Here is a 21099-nt window from a genome sequence, read left to right on the forward strand (position 1 = left end):
ATACGAGTTCAGTTTCTGTTGAACAATATCAAACCAAGGGAGTGACAATGTCATCCAACAGAAATGTGAAAGACTGACAGCATAACAAGACATAAAAATGGAGGATATCACATAATCGAAATGTTCCAAAATACATGTACAAATATTTTAAGTGTTTTGCTTAAAAGTGAATTTAAACTTGTTTTCTTTGTCTGAAAAACGTAGAGCTTTTTTCTGTTTCTCCAGTTTTCATTTTACGCAAATAGTAATAATATTTATATTTGAAATTTGGGAGAAATATTGTTAGTACTTCACAGAATGAAACAAATATGATCATACCTATAGAACACATACCTATATATAGTACATTTTATATTCGGGAAAACTGATTTGAAATGGTCTCTTAATTTTTTCTACGGATGTATATTTGTGTCCATCGGTACAAATTATCGGACTTTGCTATATTATTTTACGTATTTATTTGACATCGTGTGGTCTAATGTCACACAAGCGGAAACGGACTAAAGTATGTTCTAATAATCAATACGTTTCATTCTCCCCACCACCGCACGTGAGACACGAGGGATTCTGACACAACCACGAAAGCCAGCGGGTCAGTGAGCCGACAGCCGGCAAAGCCACGTAGAAGTCTTTACCTGATGAGTCAAAACTGACAGACATGCTTAGTGGACGTATTACTGTGAGAGAGAAGCAGAGGTTGTGAATGGAGAGAGAGAGGGGAAGAATAATAAATAAAGCCATGAGTTAAAACATCAGTGCATCGGATGTCAGACATATAAAAGATTCGCTGGTACAACAACTCTGTAATTCATCAGCTTGGCTTTAATCCCCTCTCTAAAGCACCTCTTTTAGCAATAAAAGGTTTAAGATGGAACAAACTTGATGTTTATTCACAAAATTTTGCAATCCCTGTTCAGCCATTCGGAAAAATAGGCCAAGCAAAACAATAAAGTACAGTGTAGCTATTTTTACATAACGCATAGATCTCCATGTATGATAATCTTCTCAGGTTTAAAGGTTTACAACATAATGTGGATGATGAAAATCCATACATGAACTTTGTTACTATAAGCAGATGAAGAAAACAATATAGCCCCTCACCACAACAACCTACAGAGGATGTCGCAACGGATTAAGATTTATGTTTATGTAACCGTAAAATCTCCCTTAAAAACAGCACTCTTTATTTATACATAAAGTACATGCATTCTCAACTTAGTTAAAACCTCACAATCTTTAAATATACAATAGACTCTCCAACAGCAAAATACCGTTGCGAGACTTCACAAATAAATGCGGTGCAAAATCACTATCAAGACTCTAATGGAGTAAGTGTTTATGAAACTAAAGTCATGTCACATGGATCAAACCAAGCCGTGAATCATAGGTCACAAATACAATGGGAAGTGTTAGAGGAGAAGAGACACAACTGCATTACAGATATACATGTTAGAGAACACAAAAGCAGCCATGCATGCGAATGACACGCTGCCACACATCTGCACTACTGTTGAACATTTACAGTCACTCCTGGTTTTATCCTACATACTTACCTCCATCCACATGACTGATATAATTGATATTTATATTCAAAGAAAATTTGTTTCCGCCCATATTGTTTACAGTCCTCATTTTTCCACTGAACACAAATGATTAATTCTTATTGTAAATACTAACTCTTTACAGTGTAATGAAAGCGAATGGGGACTGGAGCTGTCAAGGTCAAAATGACAAAAGATGACATAAAAGACAGATTTTAAGTAAACAACGTTTATCTCTTTCTCATGGCTTCAAAGACTTGGGAATACCACACGAGTGTCATGGACATCTTTTATCACACTTGTATGGCGCTTCTGTGACATAGATCTTAAAAGACCCAGTCCCCCTTCACTTTCATTACATGGGAAACGAGTTAACCGGGTATTCTTAAAAAATTTGCCTTTGTGTTGCATGGAAAAGGGAAGGTCATACGGCCTGCAACAACATGAAGGTTGTTAACTATCACAACAAAACACTGCTTTAAGATTAAAGGCAGTTAAACTAGAATAATGTGTATATACTAGAAATATGACATATTTTTGCAAAAATATTATTACCTTTGTTTATGCAGAAATTTATACAAATAATGTATCTATATTAAGTAACAAAAAGAACGTAGTGTTTGTATATGTATGTAGATTCCAGGTTATGTTGTTATACATGTAAAGTACCTGTGCACCAAAGTGTCAGGGCATTGTGTGATGAAGTGTTTGGAAAACTACTAACCCAGTCGACTCCTGCGGATCATATCAGGCGAGACGGGCCGGAGTTCTCTCTCTGTTCTGATCTCCTCCATGATGCGTTCATGAAGACTTCGAGGTTGTTGAGGATGAGGCTTTAGCTTACGAGCAGAAACCTGAAAAACATCCATGTGCGCAATGATTGACGGGTCAAGAACTGTACATGTGACCAGATGATTCGGTGTTAAACGGTCCATATCAAAGGAAATCTCCTGTTTTCTGATCATTTGAGAAGAAATGTCAACATGTAAATAAAATAAGGGGGAGTTAAAATGACATTCTTAATAGTGATCATAGACGTCATTAAAAAACAATCGTACCCAAAGTAAACAGTGTGTGCGTTTTATACTCACAGGATTCAGAGGAGGTCTGGAGCGAATGAACTCCAGTATGATCTCATGAGCGCTCTTCTTTAACTTTGGAGGAATATCACCATTCACCTGTGGTAATGGGGTCAAAGGTTAGACAGACTTTGCACGCTTAGAGCCCATGTCTTTAATAATCTATAATCGCTGCTGTCCTTCTGAAATCTCCATATTTCGTGATTTTATTTTATGTTTGTCCCTGAGTGTTGAAAATATTTAACCAATAAAAGTACTAAAATTAACTTTTCAATTTGACAACACAGTATTTAATCATTTAAAAAGACCAAGTGTTTTTTCAACTTCCTAATAAACGACAAATTTGGACATCAATGTTTTGGAAGGACAGCGAAGATATTCTATATAATAACACCTATTTGTTACAGAGATAAAACCATTGTGCATAAAAAAACCCAAAGAAATCATCACTTCCTGCTTGTTACACCTCTTGGGTGTTTGTAATATGAGTTCAGAATCTTCAACGAAGAATGCATTGAATGCATTTAGAACAATTAAAATAATATCAATGACATCTTAGTGACATTATTTGTACGTAAAAAAACTGAGGCAAGGGTGTGTTAAGAGTTGACGTGTTATCTCGCTCAGTTCCAAGCCCTATCGTGAAAGGTGTTGTCTGTGACGTGGTAAATCTTTGAAAGTTTTGCAGCTTTATAGCTCTATTTCTGAACGTCAAACTCCTGCCATCTTTATTTACTGACTTCAATGTCCTGCTATCATTCAACTTAATCCAACGAAACCTTATAAAACAGTTTCATACCTTGAGCCTTCAAAAATACTCTGCTCTTGTCTGATAAGCAAAGTAAACATGGTTGCGGCTTATGATATGCAACAAAGAGCAATAAAAGTGAATTGAACTGTAATGATGGCCAAAAAGCTATAAACAATGACTCACGCCTGTTTGTTCTGAGAACATTTGAGTTTAAGGGGCGGTTTACACGAGACCGTTTTCAAGTGAAAGCGCAAAACAATGTGTGTGATTTGCCTATCCGTTTACAAGGAAACAGTGTTTTAGGGGACTGATAACGCAAACGATTTGAAAACGGGTTACAAAGTGCAAGTTTTTGAAAACCACGGCGTTCTCATTTCCGTGTAAACCCCGAAGTACGCAAGAATGAAAAAACGACATCGTGTGCATGCGCACACCCAAACACAACGAAGAAGAAGAAACAAATACAACAATGGCGGATTACATGTTTTTTTTTGTGCTGTGCAATAGTTTGTTAACGCTTCTCCAGCAAAGTGTAGATTAACTACACCTGTGCTATAACGCCAGCGGAGACCTACAGCAAAATCTTAACACGCTTTTGGATCAGACACGGGAGCACGAGTAGATGGAAGGAAAACCTTTGAATGTCCAAACTTTTCGCCATCTTGTTTGTTTGTTTGTTTGTATATGTGCGCATGCTTCTCTTCACTATGAATGAGGAGAAATGCAGCACTCTGTATTGTATGGTCTCTTAAGCGACGGAAGTCCGCCTTCCAATAAACCGTTAATCAATTGTCATCTTACAAAGTGATGTCGCCAACTACTGGTGTTGCATGCGTAATACAGCGTTTTAGTCATTTTTCCGGATCTATGTAAACGCAGATTGTTTTGATAACGTTGTCGTGTGTACGTGAAACTTTTCAAAACGCAAGAGATTACATTTTTCTGTTTTTCATCGCGTAAACGTGGCCTAAAAATAACTTTCCTTAACAGATGTTCATCCCGCAACACAACAGTTCAGCCAAAAATGAAACTTCAATCTTCATTTACTCACCCTTGAGTTTCAAATATGTATTCATTTATTTGTTCTGATGAACACAGAGAAAGATATTTGGAAGAATGCTTGTAACCAAACAGTTCTGGGACACTTTTGACTACCATTATCATACTACGCTAGTCAATGGTGGCCAAGAACTGTTTGGTAACAAGCATTCTTCCAAATATCTTTCTATATGTTCATCAGAAACATGTATACAAATGTTTACAGATTTGGAACAACTCGAAGGTGAGTAAATGATGACAGAGTTTTCATTTTTGGGTGAAGTATCGCTTTAAGTGGGCAACAGAAGGAAAGAGAACAGATTTGAGCAACAGACACTTGAAATATGTAGATGCATCTTTACTCAACCCAATTTAATATTCATGAGCAATTTCCCGAAAATATTGTTTAAAGGTCCCACACACTCACCAGGACCTTGCGGAGTTTGTACCGCTTGGAACGGATGTCGTCCATGAGCATCTCGTAAGGTGTCAACTGGTACTCGGTGGGCAGAGGGTTATACAGACGTTCCTGCACTTTCTTCAACTTAACGCCATGCCTCAGGTCCCTCATCACCTGAACCCAGAACTGTGCCTGTGGAAAACATTCAAAATGTTGTTAAGGTGTACCTCAGGACTACGTAACGTAACAGCACACAATTGCATTCAGGATTGTTTCGAGTCTTACCCAGTCAGCATTCTGCAGCTCGTTCAGGTCTCTGCCCGGCTCTTCTGTGGTTTCTCCTCCCATCTTACGCAAATTCTGAAACAAAAAAAGCATCCCATGATGTAGATGCATAGAGATACTAGAGAATACACACAAAAATGCACTGTTGCTTTATTAATCACGAGTGTGGATTGTTTTTAAATCCATTCATTCTCATGTGAGAGTCAGTCAGAGGTCGTTTTGATGATCAATAAAAGGCTAAAGCAACTTTTAACCGCCTGCACTGCTGCCAAATAATAAAGGGTCTTATCCAAACAGAGTTGAAACTGGGACATGGTATCAATGATAGACATTGTCCCTGGCAGTGATGAAGAGATTGTTAGCTGGTCACCTGCAGTTGTTAGATGATAAACTACAGATTGTGTTCAATAATTCATACAAGATTATTATCGCAAGAAAAATGATTGGTGTCTGTTGGTCATCTCATCAGATTTTCTATAAGGATTGTTTGCTCATAACTATGAATTATGTAAACCAGAAAGGATCTGGCTTATGGTCAAAATAATAAATCATTATTTCTCACCAACTGGATTTCTTAATAAATTACTTTTTTAAGCTTTTAACCATTATAAAACACACACCCAGACACACAGCTAAACATATCCAAGCATAAAGAGTCTGATCTCTTACATGAACAGCTGTATGGCATCAGAAAACACAACTTAAATAAGAGTCTTTCACACAGAGAAGAAAGCAATACTAAATCATCAGAAAGGATTTCTGTCGATCTGTTTTAAACCAGCTGAATCGGCCTTTTCATATCTGTATATCCAAACCTTTGACTGTACTTTGTACAAAGGTATATTGGAACAAGCTACCATTACCTTCGGCATACTATACTGAATGTTCAAAGAATTAGGCTACGTACGTTTTGATCTCACATACTATATAGGACAGTAGAGCAATCCCATTAAAATTAGCTTCTAATTAGCCTATGTTAACTTTAGCAGTACTTATCTGAAATGAGGGCAAATTATTTAATGTTCTCGAATAAACCTAAACACAGGGCCATGTTGCAGATTTTTTAAATCGTACCTGTATTTAATGTTAGTCTGGTGGTAGTAAATAATATGAATAATAAGGAATTAATAATAATTAACAATAATAAAGTTATTATAAGTATTACTCACGGAACATAGGTCACAATACAAACGTTTGGCTGAAAAGACATTAAAATCTTACACATAACTTTTGCTTAGAAAAATAACAAAGCAGCCATTCCAGTCCAGTGTCTGTTGAATTTCAACAAAATCAAACCTCAGGAGTGACAAAGTTAACCAACTCCAATGTGAAAGACTGACAGCGTGACAAAACACAAAAACTGTGATAAAGTTGATCACATATAGTTTTTTTTACTTTAATTAAATACATTACTAATGTACTGCTTAAAAGTAAATGTGAACTTGTTTTCATTGCAGTATTTGAGGTCTGAAAAACACAGAGCATCTTTTCTGTGATTTTAAACAGTTTCTCCGGTCTTCATTTTACGCAAATAGAAATGAAATTTGGTTCATAAAACTAAACAAAAATGATCACTTTACACAAACAAATATCTATAAACACGAAATAAAAGTGAAAATAAATGGTCTCTTAATTTTTTCAATGAAATCATTCTATAATTGAAGTATTAAGCAAAACCAAACAAAATCACTGCTGGTTTTAATCCACCTCCGCAGTCCGGCACCATTTCTGACTCACAGTTGTCATCAACCCACTCGTTCTATTGTGAAAAACACAAACAGCTTCATGGGGATATGTAACCGTACACAAACAAAGTCTTCGGATTTTCGCTTGAAAACCTGTTTGGACACGGATTCTTGGTTTTTAGGAAACCGGTGACAAGGATGATAATAATTGTAGATGCAAAGAAAACCCACAAAAGCCTGTTAACAATCGCTCATGAGCGTGAGGAGGAAACTGTCACTGAACCATTCGGTATGTGACATATCAGTCTGGTTATAATGGTTTCAGTGTGTTTAATGATGGTCACATCACGTTGTTACCTCTTTGGCATTCTTGATCTTTTCCAGAAAGGTGCGTAGCTCCTTGGTCTCAGCATAAAGGGCTCGACATACGGCCTGGTAGTGGTCAGCAGCATCTGATTGGCTGGGAAGGTGAGACGTGCAGAGCTAAAACATAACAGTGAGATGTAAATCAATGCATTTACTGCTTTAAAATGTTTACATAAGTGGTTCTCTGACTTTGTTGTAGCAAGCCCCTCTTTGCGGCCCCCAAAATAAAGACTTTTACATTTTAATTAAACCAAATACATATTCAGTTATACAATGCTGGAACATACATTTTTGTGGTTGGTGGTCTTATTTTTATAATGTTTGATTGCATAAAATATATGATCAATTTCTATAATACCACAAATTCTGTGGCCCCCCTGGATCCATCTTGGGGACCCCAGGGAGCTACTGTCCCCAGTTTGGTGTACATTACAATCATATCAGTAAATATCCGATATTCAGGCAGGATTTGTTATCTTTTCATCCGAGTTACAGATATTTGGAAATGTATGAATACAAATCTTTAGTAGCCCTTGTTTGTCGAGAAGTCTCGACAGTGTGTCAGACAAAAGAAGCATATCTTAATGTCGATAAAACACATTTGTTTTGCTAGATTTGCATCAGTAACTATTCTTCCGACTTGGATATAGCATCTATTAGACAGGAACAGTTTCCTTTCCTGTCTGATACCTTAACCCTTGCATTACGCATATTGTGTTTTAGCACATAGCTGACAGGCAAACCCAACGTTCGCATGACTGACAGATGGAAAACACAGGCCTAAAGTTCAGCGTCTCACGCTTTATGGTTTCATCATGAGAAGCATTTAAAATGTACAAACATGCTGACTAAAGACGTCTTTAACCGGCTTAATGGCATTTTTCACCACACCTACCCCAGTGCCCTGCCCCGCTTGGGAATGTCTTGGCATAACAGCTTAACGTCACCTATCTGGAGAGTTTCACTGTGAGATCATGTTTAACAAGAATACTGACTACGCCAAGGAAAGTGAATACAGCTTTGAAAAAATATCTTTTAAAGATACTATTATTTATAAGGTCAGAAATACCTTAGAAATAATCTACAAAAGCAGAGGGAGATTCCAAGGTCAAGACATTGAAAGGAATAGTTCACCTAAATATAAAGGTTATGTAAATATAAAATGAATGGTGTGTCAGGTGTGATGGCTGTCAAGCTAGATTGATAAGAAGAGTAAACAATGACAGTGATAATTCTTTAGTACACTGTCGGGGGATGAATGGCTGATAAATGAATATTACAGGAAGTATTTTACTGTAAATGAATTGACTGATAAATCACAAAAATGCACAAGCACATGGCTCGGCAAGTACTTCACTTCCTTCTTATAGTCTTTATCTTCATATCATTCTCTCTCTCTCTCTAAATATAGAACTCAAAGGTTTTATCAGGCAGGCAGGCAGGGTATAAAAACACGTGTGCTGGAGAAATCTAATGTCACGGTTCATCTGTCAAAGGCAGAGACACAAAGTATTATCTAACCGGTCCTAAAAAGCCCTACAGAAAAGCTCATGTACAGTGACCCAAACTGACCACTACAGGAAACTATTTCAGTGTCAGACCAGGTCTACTTCTGCAAACTTATTATCAAAAACAAATGCTTCGTCCCAATTCGCCTACTTAAAATATGTACTAAAAGTATGAAATGGAAAAGTATATACACATTTAGGTGTGACGCATAACAGGAAGCGGAAGTGGCCTGGACAACATCGTTGCCATTAACTGCCACACACATCAAAACACAGCTCTTCTTTCCATGAAGGTATCTATACATACATTATTCCATATGTAATGTTTACTGTGTACTTACATTTCATAATGTAGTGACGCATCAGTTATATCATTTGTTAATGCAGTGGAGCGTCACTAAACTCTGTGAGTTGTGGGTAATATTAGCCGCTATAGTGTGCATCGTTCTGCACTTTGAGTTTCTACCGGAAGCAGTATACCATCCAGGAATCTTTGAAATACTCTTTTCAACATACTGCGATTTGGGACATACTAATGTCTCCTTTCGAATACTATTTAGGGCGGACAGTATGCGGATTGGGAAACAGCAACATTGTCTTGTATAGTATAAAGGGTCTTTAGGACATTTCTATGTATACTTCCCAAAACAGTGTAAACTCTTAATACAGAGTTTCAAATAATAGCAGATTAACCATCTTGATCACAAATTCTGCATTTACTACTTACAGATAATATGTCACGGTAGCCACGGATGTTTGAGACTTCTGTAGTCTCTTCCTCGCCTTCATCCTCTTCCTCTGTCGCCTCGTAGCCTTCATCCGGGCAGGGGTCTGTCTCGGTGTTCACCATGTTGGTCATGAGATCGATGAGCTGCTCCAGAGGAGGACTGAGTTCTCGTTCCTCATGTTCCTTCAGGCCGTAATCCAGAGCCTTATAGATCATGATACCCAGAGACTCGATAATCTGCAACACACATTATCACGTTCATTAAGCATTACTGAATGAATCGCATACATCAGCACGTGCCCTGACATAAGCCTCAAAATGCACAACACTTGGATAGGCCTCATTACGATCTTGTGACTACTAATTTTTATGAAAAATGTAAAGGTAGGGTTAGCATTTTTTCAGAAAAGCCCTGTGCCGATTACCAAAACAAACTTTTAGCCAATGAAGAGAGCAAGCGCAAGCAGGCATTAGAAAGACTGTAAAAAGAGGAATGTCTTATTTATTACCTAAAAGTAAAGGGTCTGTGGATTTTAAGTATAAAAAGAAAGATAAAAGTCATGCAGGAGCTATCACCCGTGTTTTTCCAGCATCGACGCATTAGGACCCGCCTTTGGCGAAGGTTTTTAGCGGCAATAAGCAGAGCAAGATCGTCTGAAAATCACCACCAAGGAGGTTGCTTTGATTCGCATCAGTATTCGTATCACCATCATTGTTTGTCTGGAACCATTGTGCTGCATTTACTCGATATACTCGTGTCGTCTTCGTTTATTTATTCATTTGCATTATTATTTGCGTGGTCTAAACTATGATAAAGCTAAGCATTTCATGGGTGCGTTGCGGTTGAGAGTGGAGCAATGCAGGAAGGGGCGTGTTCCTTTTGCAAAGTAGTGGGTTGGCTTTTCGATTTCAAATAACAGCAGTTCTCGGGAATCGCTTAAGGCACCTTTAATTAAATATGCACAGTGGTCCTGACTCATGAGCTGCCCCGGTCGAAATCAGACGCGAGGCGCCCACACCCCACCACACCCATTTGAAATAAAACGGGCGATGAAGAAGTGCATTGCACTGCCAAGCACTGGTTACATAAAATACCTTATCAAGATGAAAATAAAAGCCATAAAATTAGTTTGTGGCCAAGCAGATAAGTCTGTGAATTCTTTTACGCAGAGTACTCGGTCTCTTCCACCATTAATAAACAAACCGTGACTCATCCATGCGGCTCTATATCAATATTGACGCTCATGTGGATTGGCTGCAGTTAATTCTTGTTAATCGTAACATGTTGTCAGAGGTCCAGACGTTAATCCTCATCATGAGGGAAATAAATATTTAAGTGTCTTGCTCTTATGCAATGTAATCCTCTATGTTATAAACCACAGCTGAGCTCAGGTTATGACACTGAGAGGAGACGCCACCACCAAGCATACATGAGGATTCATTACTATTATAATTTATGTTGCCATTTGATGAAAGTTTGTTTTTCCTTTGTTGACACATTTCTTGGATTACTCTGCACATATTTGTCTTTACACCTCTCGCATGTTTGTCTTCGCGTTTACATTTTGTATATTTTTGTATGACTACGTTTATACATAATTCTTTTCTTTATATGTTGAAAATGGCTGCATTGACATGACAATAAACTCTTGAATCTTCTTCGTGAAACAAAGTTAAGGCATTGCATATAACGAAACGGCTTTTCTGCTAGTCAGTTACAGGTTAAAGGAGGAACATTATTATTTTAGAAAGCATTTGATTGGATGAAAATCTGCACAGTGTGGGAGGAGTCATCAATATTTTTGTCGATAAATCAAATAAACAAAACAAAAAATATATGAATAGGTGACACGCGTGACTCAATATCCGCGAAGCTCTTTCATGTATGGAGAAGACGCGTGACTTTTCACTGTAGACATCGGCAGATATACATTTTTTAAATGACTTTTTTAAAGAATTTGATGGAATCACAATGACCACGAAACATTGTGATGTCTTTCCGCCAGCAGCGATGGACGATGCCATCGTCTGTCGGCCCAACCCTATGCAATACCGTAATTTACAATCTAAACAGACATTGACTGAGGCACATCATCACTAAAGGTTAGTGGTTACAAATAAATTACACATGACATTTTGTGATGACGTTGATCAACACCTTCACAAATACTGTCTTTTTGTTGATCTCCTTTCATTCTAGGTTTTCCAGGTGTGGTCAACGCTGATGAATCTTCAGACTTTCATTTTCAGTTTAAAGATGTAAAATTGGAGGCACATCTGGGAGAGGCAGTGAGCAGAGCTTTTATGTGACAGCAGAAAACTGGAGGAGGATGTGTTGTGATGCAGAAAGGTTGAATGGTTCATCATCTATTCAATAATAAAGAGCTTTATAGACACACGTCAGCATTGAGAGTAGCATCACTGGAGCTGAATTGAATTGTTTTGTTTCTACAGAGCTGCTGGGGAATACACCCAGGCATCAGATCACCGTATGATAATCCACAGTCTTGAGGGTAGAACTGCAGTAAGCCGGTGACGCAACAATAAGCCATACCAAAAACACTCGAGCGGCACTGGTACATGGCACAAAGCACAAACGCAAAACTACAGAACATGATGGTAATACTTATGACATTGACAACAAGCATGTCTACTAGTGTACTATTTATAACTATAACTATGTGAGTTATAATTGCAATTATATTTTAATATTGTTCTTCACATAGTTCGTATTTAAGATATTAGGGCCAAGGCAAATGTTGTCAGTGTACAAAATCTCAGTTAGTCTTTAAATCTGAAAGTCGAGAAGTAGCGCTCAGGAATGGTTCACAAATATGAGCGGCGCATATTGCGAGGGTCTTGGAACACACTTTTGAGAAGTAATGCAATAACAAAAATGACAGAAATTGTCATGTCAACTTTCTACTGTAAACAAAATGCGCAATAGTCAAACAAGTCCGTCCATCGTGTGATAACATCGACAAACAATGGAAAAGTATGTCAGTAGAAAAGCGTATCCTTTGAGAAAGCCACCTTGCTGTGTTTTATCGTTTACTGTGTAACATCTTATTGTTTGGTAATTACTGTCATACTGTACAAGTACTATACCCTCTTATGCCCTCACAATATTATAAATTATGGAAATAACAAAAATAAATGGTTTTAAGCGTAATTATTTATAAGTTAATTTGAGCCGAACGCAATACATTTTTCCTCCAGCTGTGGCGGTTTAAGGCATTACGTGTGTACAATCTGGATGATGTGAGGGGTGTGATCATGAGAGAACACGAAGTTTCTGCAGACGCCTTAAAGAATGAACACAGGACTATTATCTGCAGTCTTCTCTCCAAGCTTGTGACTCAGGAATGAGGGAAAAGAAAAGGATGGAGATGAGGGAGGGCGTAGGCAAAAAGCTCTGTCACGTGGAACAAAATGGGAGAACGAAATCAACCTGGCCACTCCTGTCCTGCCCACACAGACACCCGACCTATAGATTATAGTGACAGATTTATGGCAACATGTTTCAAATACAAATAGCCCCATCCCTTCACAAGAGGTGTCAAACCCCTGCCTCACTCACTGTAACCAGTCGAAACCATTTCGGGTGATATTTCATCCCTCTCAGTATGTCCACGTTGATAGGAAGATGTCCTTTCTTTACCTCTTCAGCTTTCTCTGTGTGTCACACTATGCACGCTAAACAATGAAGACACTGCCTTCTGTTTCCATGAGTCTGGATCACATGACATCATCGCTCCGAGGCAAATCCTGTTTCTCAAGACCCGATTTTAGGATGACATTCAGACCTCATAAAATTTGTTAAGGCATGTCGTTGTTCTTGAATTTGTCACACTCCTGGTTAATGCGTAAATTGTGAACATTCACTTTCAAAATGCACGAGGCACTGTTAAGCCCGTACATGTGAAATAGTTTTTTCATGACTATAGCATCATGACATGCATGTTAGTCAGGCTTACTTGGATAAATGATTGATTCTCTTAATGTTGTAATCTTTTAAATCTTATTAGAAAGAATCAAAATATCTAATTGCAAACAGCGTATGTTAGGGCGCACTCGCATTTAGCCCGGTTGCTCTCGACTCACTCTTAGAGCGCACTCGCATTTAGCCCGGTTGCTCTCGACTCACTCTTAGGGCGCACTCGCATTTAGCCCAGTTGCTCTCGATTCACTCTTAGAGCACACTCGCATTTAGCCCGGTTGCTCTCGACTCACTCTTAGAGCGCACTCGCATTTAGCCCGGTTGCTCTCGACTCACTCTTAGGGCGCACTCGCATTTAGCCCGGTTGCTCTCGACTCACTCTTAGGGCGCACTCGCATTTAGCCCAGTTGCTCTTGACTCACTCTTATGGCGCACTCGCATTTAGCCCGGTTGCTCTCGACTCACTCTTAGGGCGCACTCGCATTTAGCCCGGTTGCTCTCGACTCACTCTTAGAGCGCACTCGCATTTAGCCCGGTTGCTCTCGACTCACTCTTAGGGCGCACTCGCATTTAGCCCGGTTGCTCTCGACTCACTCTTAGAGCGCACTCGCATTTAGCCCGGTTGCTCTCGACTCACTCTTAGGACGCACTCGCATTTAGCCCGGTTGCTCCCGACTCACTCTTAGGACGCACTCGCATTTAGCCCGGTTGCTCTCGGCTCACTCTTAGGACGCACTCGCATTTAGCCCGGTTGCTCTCGGCTCACTCTTAGGACGCACTCGCATTTAGCCCGGTTGCTCTCGACTCACTCTTAGGACGCACTCGCATTTAGCCCGGTTGCTCTCGACTCACTCTTAGGACGCACTCGCATTTAGCCCGGTTGCTCTCGACTCACTCTTAGGACGCACTCGCATTTAGCCCGGTTGCTCTCGACTCACTCTTAGGACGCACTCGCATTTAGCCCGGTTGCTCTCGACTCACTCTTAGAGCACATTCGCATTTAGCCCGGTTGCTCTCGACTCACTCTTAGAGCGCACTCGCATTTAGCCCGGTTGCTCTCGACTCACTCTTAGGGCGCACTCGCATTTAGCCCGGTTGCTCTCAACTCACTCTTAGGGCGCACTCGCATTTAGCCCGGTTGCTCTCAACTCACTCTTAGAGCGCACTCGCATTTAGCCCGGTTGCTCTCAACTCACTCTTAGGGCGCACTCGCATTTAGCCCGGTTGCTCTCAACTCACTCTTAGGGCGCACTCGCATTTAGCCCAGTTGCTCTCAACTCACTCTTGAGGAATCAAACGGTTCAATTGGGACAGTGTGAGTAGGCCCTTAGTAGGGTAAAGATGTGGGAAGTCAGTTGTCCGTGAGGCTCAGCGGACATTTAAACACACACACAATCACATGATGAGCGGTAATGTGTGCATGTAACCAACATGCCACTTACAAACAGTGTTCATATCGGAAATATTTAGTTTGTCTCAAATCATCTGAGACAGGCTTGAAGAATAAATCAATTGCAGATACAACACCGAGTCAAACAACTGCATTAAAAATTTGGTTATTTTGCATTTATATGACCGATCCTATTAAACTGGATAATCTCTAGAGTACTGTAGGTGTCGGATCATCCAGACGAGACAAGATAAGACAGGCTTTTCTTCATTGTTCATTCACCACACTAAAGTCAATGTGCTAATAATCAGTGTGCACACTAGGAAAGGATTTACATCAATTGCGCTACAAATTCTCAAAGAGATCTTTGTGGAAAACCAATGATTGGTCTCAGCCTCAGATTAAAGCCAAGGAAAGAATGCATCAGAAGATCATTGAACAAATTGCACACAGAAACACCAAATGTTTGAAGAAAATTGCAAGCTGAAATCAGATTTGCTGTCTTTACTAGAGTAAGCAAACTAGATATTCATGAGCACAACTGTAGATTACATTTGTCTTTTTGTGTAAATTGTAACATCTTACTTTAGGTACATACATTTTTGTTAAACCATTCACATACTTTCTCTCAAGCATTCAATGACTTTCCATTTTAAAGAGCCATTTATAGTTAATTATATACCAGGTGGATTTCTGGCAGTCAACGTTTTTGGTCATGGTGAGTTTACAAACCTTGACACAGGAAATATATGCCAGAAATTGGGGCTTCATAGATTACATTTCCTAACAAACTATATCAACTGCTCCACCAAAACCTTAGCAAACATCTCCATCTGAACAGCTAAATCTGAGCCGGCTGTCGACTGACGTGATTCTCAGAACAGAGAGAGAGGCAAAGAGATCAGAGAGGCAGGGGGCAAAGAAGTTCCTCATGTGGAACTGAGCTGACAGGAGTGAACAAAAACATCCTGGTAGTCTTACATGCATCGACTGAAGAACAAGGCAACATTTCAGCTCTACGACATAGCGTATAAATATAAAATTTGCCATCTTTTGTTAGATAAAATACCAACCATGGTTTGTCCCCTCGCCCTGTATAACTAGGCCTATGGCTGCCTTACGGTTATATTACCGTATTATTCCCAGTTCTCACGCTACACAAAACAAAGAAGACACAGACTACTGTTGTCTGAGCTCTTCTCATATGACATCATTGCATCGAAGTCAAATCCTGAATTTGTTCGGTTGTTCCCAGCATCGTATGGAGATGAGCCACTCAAGCACCAGACCAATGGCTTTTTATCTTCTTTTTGACACAACTTACTAACAAATATTATGCCGGTTGGCTCTCAAATCTGCAATCTGTACATTTTTCATTACAAATAAATGTCTGAAAGTTTATAACAAAAGAGGCAAAGCTTTAAACGAAAAGTTTGTAAAAATACTGAACGGAGCTAAACCTAAACGAGTTGGGGAAAGCCAATCTGAAACGCACTTAATTGTTTTGGGGCATTCTCTTTATATGTCAAGACATAAAGCTAACACAACAAACATGGACTATAGCAAATCAAAGAGAGAACTAAATCCAGTATCAAGACAGCAGACAGTGTGAAAGCATAAGGAACTTAGTACTTGCACTACCTTGAAAGGTCTTTGCACATTTGTTTATGTCATGGATAAATGGGGTATATGCAAACTGTTCGATGACGTTCTTCAACCAAAATCATGGGGAACAATTGCGGGGAACATCAACAAATATGAAATAAAGCAAAGTGAACTTTTGCACTTACTAGAGGCAAGATCACAGAGGCATTTAACAATGCTCAGCCGTAGTGCGGTCGGTTCACCAACATTTGAACGTTTTCTTACTAAACGCATCGTTATCACTTGAAAAATACCCTGAGCGGAAGTGAAATAGCTGGCTGAGATTTTAGCAGAAGTAGGTCATCGCACTGTGTGAATGTTCCCAATTGAATTTGAAAACAGCTGGGAGAAAACTACTTTGTTGATAAAATTAGGCATTTAGCAGATGGGCACAGATAATTCTTCCACCCTGTATCTAAACAAAAATAGCTTCAGGGCATTTGAGGACTGGCACCAGCATCACTTCGACTCTGAACCTCTGAAAGCAAGAAAGTAAGGCAGAGAATGGGCATGAGAAAATGAGGGTGGATAAAAGAAAGTAAGGGAACGGTTACATAATGATCTGGGCTCCATCCAAAGCCCAACAGCATGGTGGACATTTGTTTTCCGCAGACGAACACTGTGACTCACTGTCCTGTACAGACAGGCAACCAGCACATTTTGTCCCACTGTTGGGCGTAGGAAAGATCCCTCCTGAAGCTTTGCCCGGTCTCAATTTCCCCACCTCACTAAAGCATCTTAGGTGGATATGAATGGAAAATCCTTACTGGGATGTTCAAATAATTTAGGACAAAGACTCAGCATTTTCCTTTACATAACATGATGGGTCACTGTGCTTTAATGTCTGCGCTTTTTGGTTTCTTTTTTTACATGCATCTTCTGAGGGCTAAAACCATTAGTCTTTAAAGGAAATATGTCTTTAAATATATTCTTTTGTGTTCCACAGAAAAAAATCATTCATACAGGTTTTGAATGACATGATGGTAAATAAACGGTTACAGAGTGTTTATTTTGGGTGAACTATCTGCTTTTGAAAAGACCATTCTAACTTTATTTAGTAAACTGTGAGTCAATCTGGCACAAATCTCTCCAAGCTAAAGTAGTTACAATAGGTAAAGGGGACGCACGATTGATCACGATTTTCACTAAATATCGCGTAAATCGACCCGTTGGTTGCATTTGTGATATCGCGGCGGTTACGATTATGTGTCCGTGCAGCTTGTCAGTGAAGTAAGGCTCTTTGATCAGTAGTAAGTGCTGCCCAATTTTAAATCATGAGTTTCAGGCGCTTATAAAGTGCATTTGAATAAGCAACACCCATCAAACATCATCATTATAAATATACTTTATTATTATCATGAAAATACCTGAGAAGGCTTGAAAAAAAGTGATAGAAAGGTCCCCATAAGCATTTTCTGGAACTAGTACAGCATCCTATCAGTTCTAAACAGTATTTGAAAAAATAATTAATATGTTGCAAATCATGGTATGCTGAAATGGGGATTCTCAAAGGATGGTCTACTGTTACCAGGTGAAAATTCGAAGTGTGAATCCATGGACACTTAACGGCTGATATTACCCACAACAATATGGACACACATTCTTCCACACATGAGATTTTTTATCGTTTCCACCATTTCCCTTTAAAAACACTTTCTATTTTGTGTAGCTCAACAATCTTTTGCTGCACATCAGAACCATATTCTTTGGTTTTACCCATTGTGAAGAAAGATTAAGCGGCTTTGTGTTACTTTATATTATTCTCTTATATAGAAGTCATGACTAGTCAACATCATGTTTTTAGTCACCTTGGTGTGCTCAGAAAACGTATATTTATATATTAATGGGTATATACACTTGGGAGATCTTTTCCTCATAAGAATTTCTAGGGGTGTCAGTAATTGTGGCCAGGGTGTATTAGAGAAAGAAAAAATATTTCACAATGTGATATTTCCCCCGCTTCAAATTGTTTTACTTGAATGAAATTATGGAATTTTGTAGATCAAAATAAGAAACATAAAATGTTATTTAGCTATCTAGCTATCTTTAAAATGCATTGTATAGGCTGACAAAAAGCACCAACAACGGCTTGTTCTTAATGGTTTTGTTGTGTCACGCTGCATCCAGTGTGACCAAAATTTTAAATTACAATGGGTTCCACTGCATTCTATTTTTGTTTATCGTGACAAACGTGTCGTGCCGCATCCGGTGTAGACACTGTGTAATAAAACTAAGAAAATTGTACAAAAACTAGTCAACGTCTTAACCCAGCCCTTCAACCTGTAGTAAAAATCTTTCACTTTAGCATAGAATTGCATAGTCATTTGTACGTTTCCTCAAGAGTCGGTAATATCTTAAGGCGCTCTGCTTACATAATGACTGATAAACCAAACATTGCTAAATAAGTCATTGGTTAATAAATCACAAAGATCCTGGATGAACTAAATTTCTTAGCAGTGAAGTGAAGTCAGAGCGGAGGTCATGTGACACAAGGGATAAAACAGATTCCAGCTCAGACTGGCCTTCACGCCCCACTGCCTTAGATCACACGGTTAAGTGCTGGTCCTCCGCTGACAAAAACACAAAGCTTATACACACAAATAGGCCATGCTGGCATCTGTGCTCTGACATTCAATACGGTCTCTATTTCTTGTGCCTAACCTGTATCAAGCTTCAGGTAATCTTTCAGAAGGCACAAGACACGTTAAATAATGCCTTTTTGCGAGACTAAAAAGAGCTTCTTATGTGTACATCGAATGTAAATGGGACAATGTGTGCGTCAAGGGCCGTGTGAGACCCAACTCAAGTGCCCGCACAATCTACCTCATCCTTACGCAAAAACACACACATACACGCAGTCAGCTGAGGAAGGGAATTTATACAGGGAGGTGAAAGAAACGGGCTTTGTGCGGTCATATAGAAAACCTCCAGGGATTAAACCACGAGGCTACTCAACTCAGAGCGAACAAACAAGTTCTCCAACCCCACGGAAACAAAAAAGTGAGACGAGGGTTGTCTAACAGACGTTTTCCTCGAAATACATCAGCATTACATGAAGACACTAGAGGGGAAATTGTGCTTGGAATTTACAGGACAGTTTACAGGTGTTTTTCCGAACCATGGTTGGTTTGTAATTCTTCGACATTCCTACCCCTGAAGCCTGTTCAGCAGCTTCCTCGCCCTCGAGATCAAGACCTCTGATAGGTAGTTAGACTTGCAGAGACTTTTGTTAGGATACATGTTAATCCCCCTTAGCAACTGGACAGGATCTTGGGCCAAATCCTCTTTGTCTGTGCACCATGGGGGAGGAAATAAGAGAGATCTTTACAAAGTTGCAGAAACCTCTAGCAGTCAATATCGTCTGGCTCTTTTATCCTTTAGGGATTGCGGGTCATGGAAGATTGAATGATCACTGATGGACGCTCATTGATAAGTAGTTTGTCTTGTAGCACTTCATAATGCACACTTTACTTAAGACTTACGTATTTCTCAGTCTGACTTTGATGGAGTGTTTTTCCTCTGGTTAAAGGCCAAAGCATCTATATTTGATTACTATTCTCCTATCTATAAAGCATTTGATTCTTTGTGCCCATAGAGTTGACAGGAAAAACTGGCTTAGATTTTGCAGAGAGTGCCAAGAGCCAGAGTGGTTTCACTTTAGAGGCCGGATGAATCACAGCTGAGAAAGCTTGCTTAATCGACACCGATTTGGAAACGAGATCAATACGGCCTGACGTTGACAGCTAATGGTTCATGGTTAACTAATGACAGAAATCTTAAGAGTTCCCCCAGAAAACCAAATTACGTCCGTGTTCAAATTCAGAAAAAGGATGCAATTGCAGAGAGTATACATAGGGAGGAAGTCACAACCAACTTTAAGGATTGCAAAACTCCCTAGTTCCAGCTAAAACCTGTATATTACTCTTTTGTAAAAGATATTTTGAGAACGTCTCTGTGGTTTTGTGTCCATAGAATGGAAGTCAATCAGGGTCAATGTTATTTGGGTAATATCGTCATTTGTGTTCTGCAGAAGAAAGAAAGACATGGTTTGAATTGAAATAAGGGCCAGTAAATGGTGAAAGGTTTCACATATTTTGGTGAACTGTTACTCTAAGACAGCAGAGATCCAGAGGGAGGCTCTGGATGTGTAGTGTCTGCGGTGGGTACTGATGTGCTAATACTGCGAGACACGTTTTGTGAAGAGGAAGCGCTCGACTCTTTGAACATGCATACTTCAACATCACACGATCCCTGAGAGCGAGTGAGCGAGCGAGAGAGAGAGAGAGAGAGAGAGGTGCAGTCAGGCAGAGCACACACACCCTTCCCACCCACATCTTACTATTGCTCTTAGAGACTTAGAGTCACTCAATGCAAATATACGTCAAAAATTCCCATACCAAACCACCATATGCAAAAATGAGCTTTGATGAATAAAAAAAACGATACAAATGAACATTTCAAATGAAGATTTTTCACTGGAGGAAATTGTACAATTAGCAAAAGTTGTCACATTGCACACAAACATTGACTTTACTTGCAAAACTGAGCGCTTTTCTGTGCAGTACATCCACTATGGCAGAAGAGACTGTTTTTGTGTACAGAGGGAGGATGAATCTTCCCATTCACTGTCACGAGTCTATAGTCTATCATTTTTTTCTTAGTGAAGGTCCGTATGCTCACACGGGCACGTGTGTTCTTTTTATCGTAAATTTGTGCGCATGTGGCCATGTGGGCGCGTGTTAATC

At 39.4% G+C, this 21099-nt stretch overlaps 1 protein-coding gene across 5 annotated transcripts in view; it reads right to left on the reverse strand.

Moving 5' to 3' along the window:
- spire1a (spire-type actin nucleation factor 1a) overlaps positions 1-21099 on the reverse strand; it is a 34583-nt gene that overhangs the window by 8639 nt on the left and 4845 nt on the right. For 3 of the 5 annotated variants that reach the window (XM_079485489.1, XM_079485488.1, XM_079485487.1), the window contains exons 3-8: positions 9381-9617; positions 7137-7262; positions 5095-5169; positions 4837-5001; positions 2633-2719; positions 2266-2395 (exon numbers count right to left, since the gene is read on the reverse strand). In XM_079485489.1, coding sequence (XP_079341615.1) covers positions 2266-2395; positions 2633-2719; positions 4837-5001; positions 5095-5169; positions 7137-7262; positions 9381-9617 — 820 coding nt within the window. Of the gene's footprint in view, positions 1-635; positions 678-2265; positions 2396-2632; positions 2720-4836; positions 5002-5094; positions 5170-7136; positions 7263-9380; positions 9618-21099 lie in introns of all 5 variants that reach the window. The other 2 variants (XM_079485486.1, XM_079485485.1) reach the window with 1 other exon arrangement.

Source organism: Barbatula barbatula, assembly GCF_947034865.1.
Source record: "Barbatula barbatula genome assembly, chromosome: 21".
Classification (NCBI taxonomy): Eukaryota; Metazoa; Chordata; class Actinopteri; order Cypriniformes; family Nemacheilidae; genus Barbatula; species Barbatula barbatula.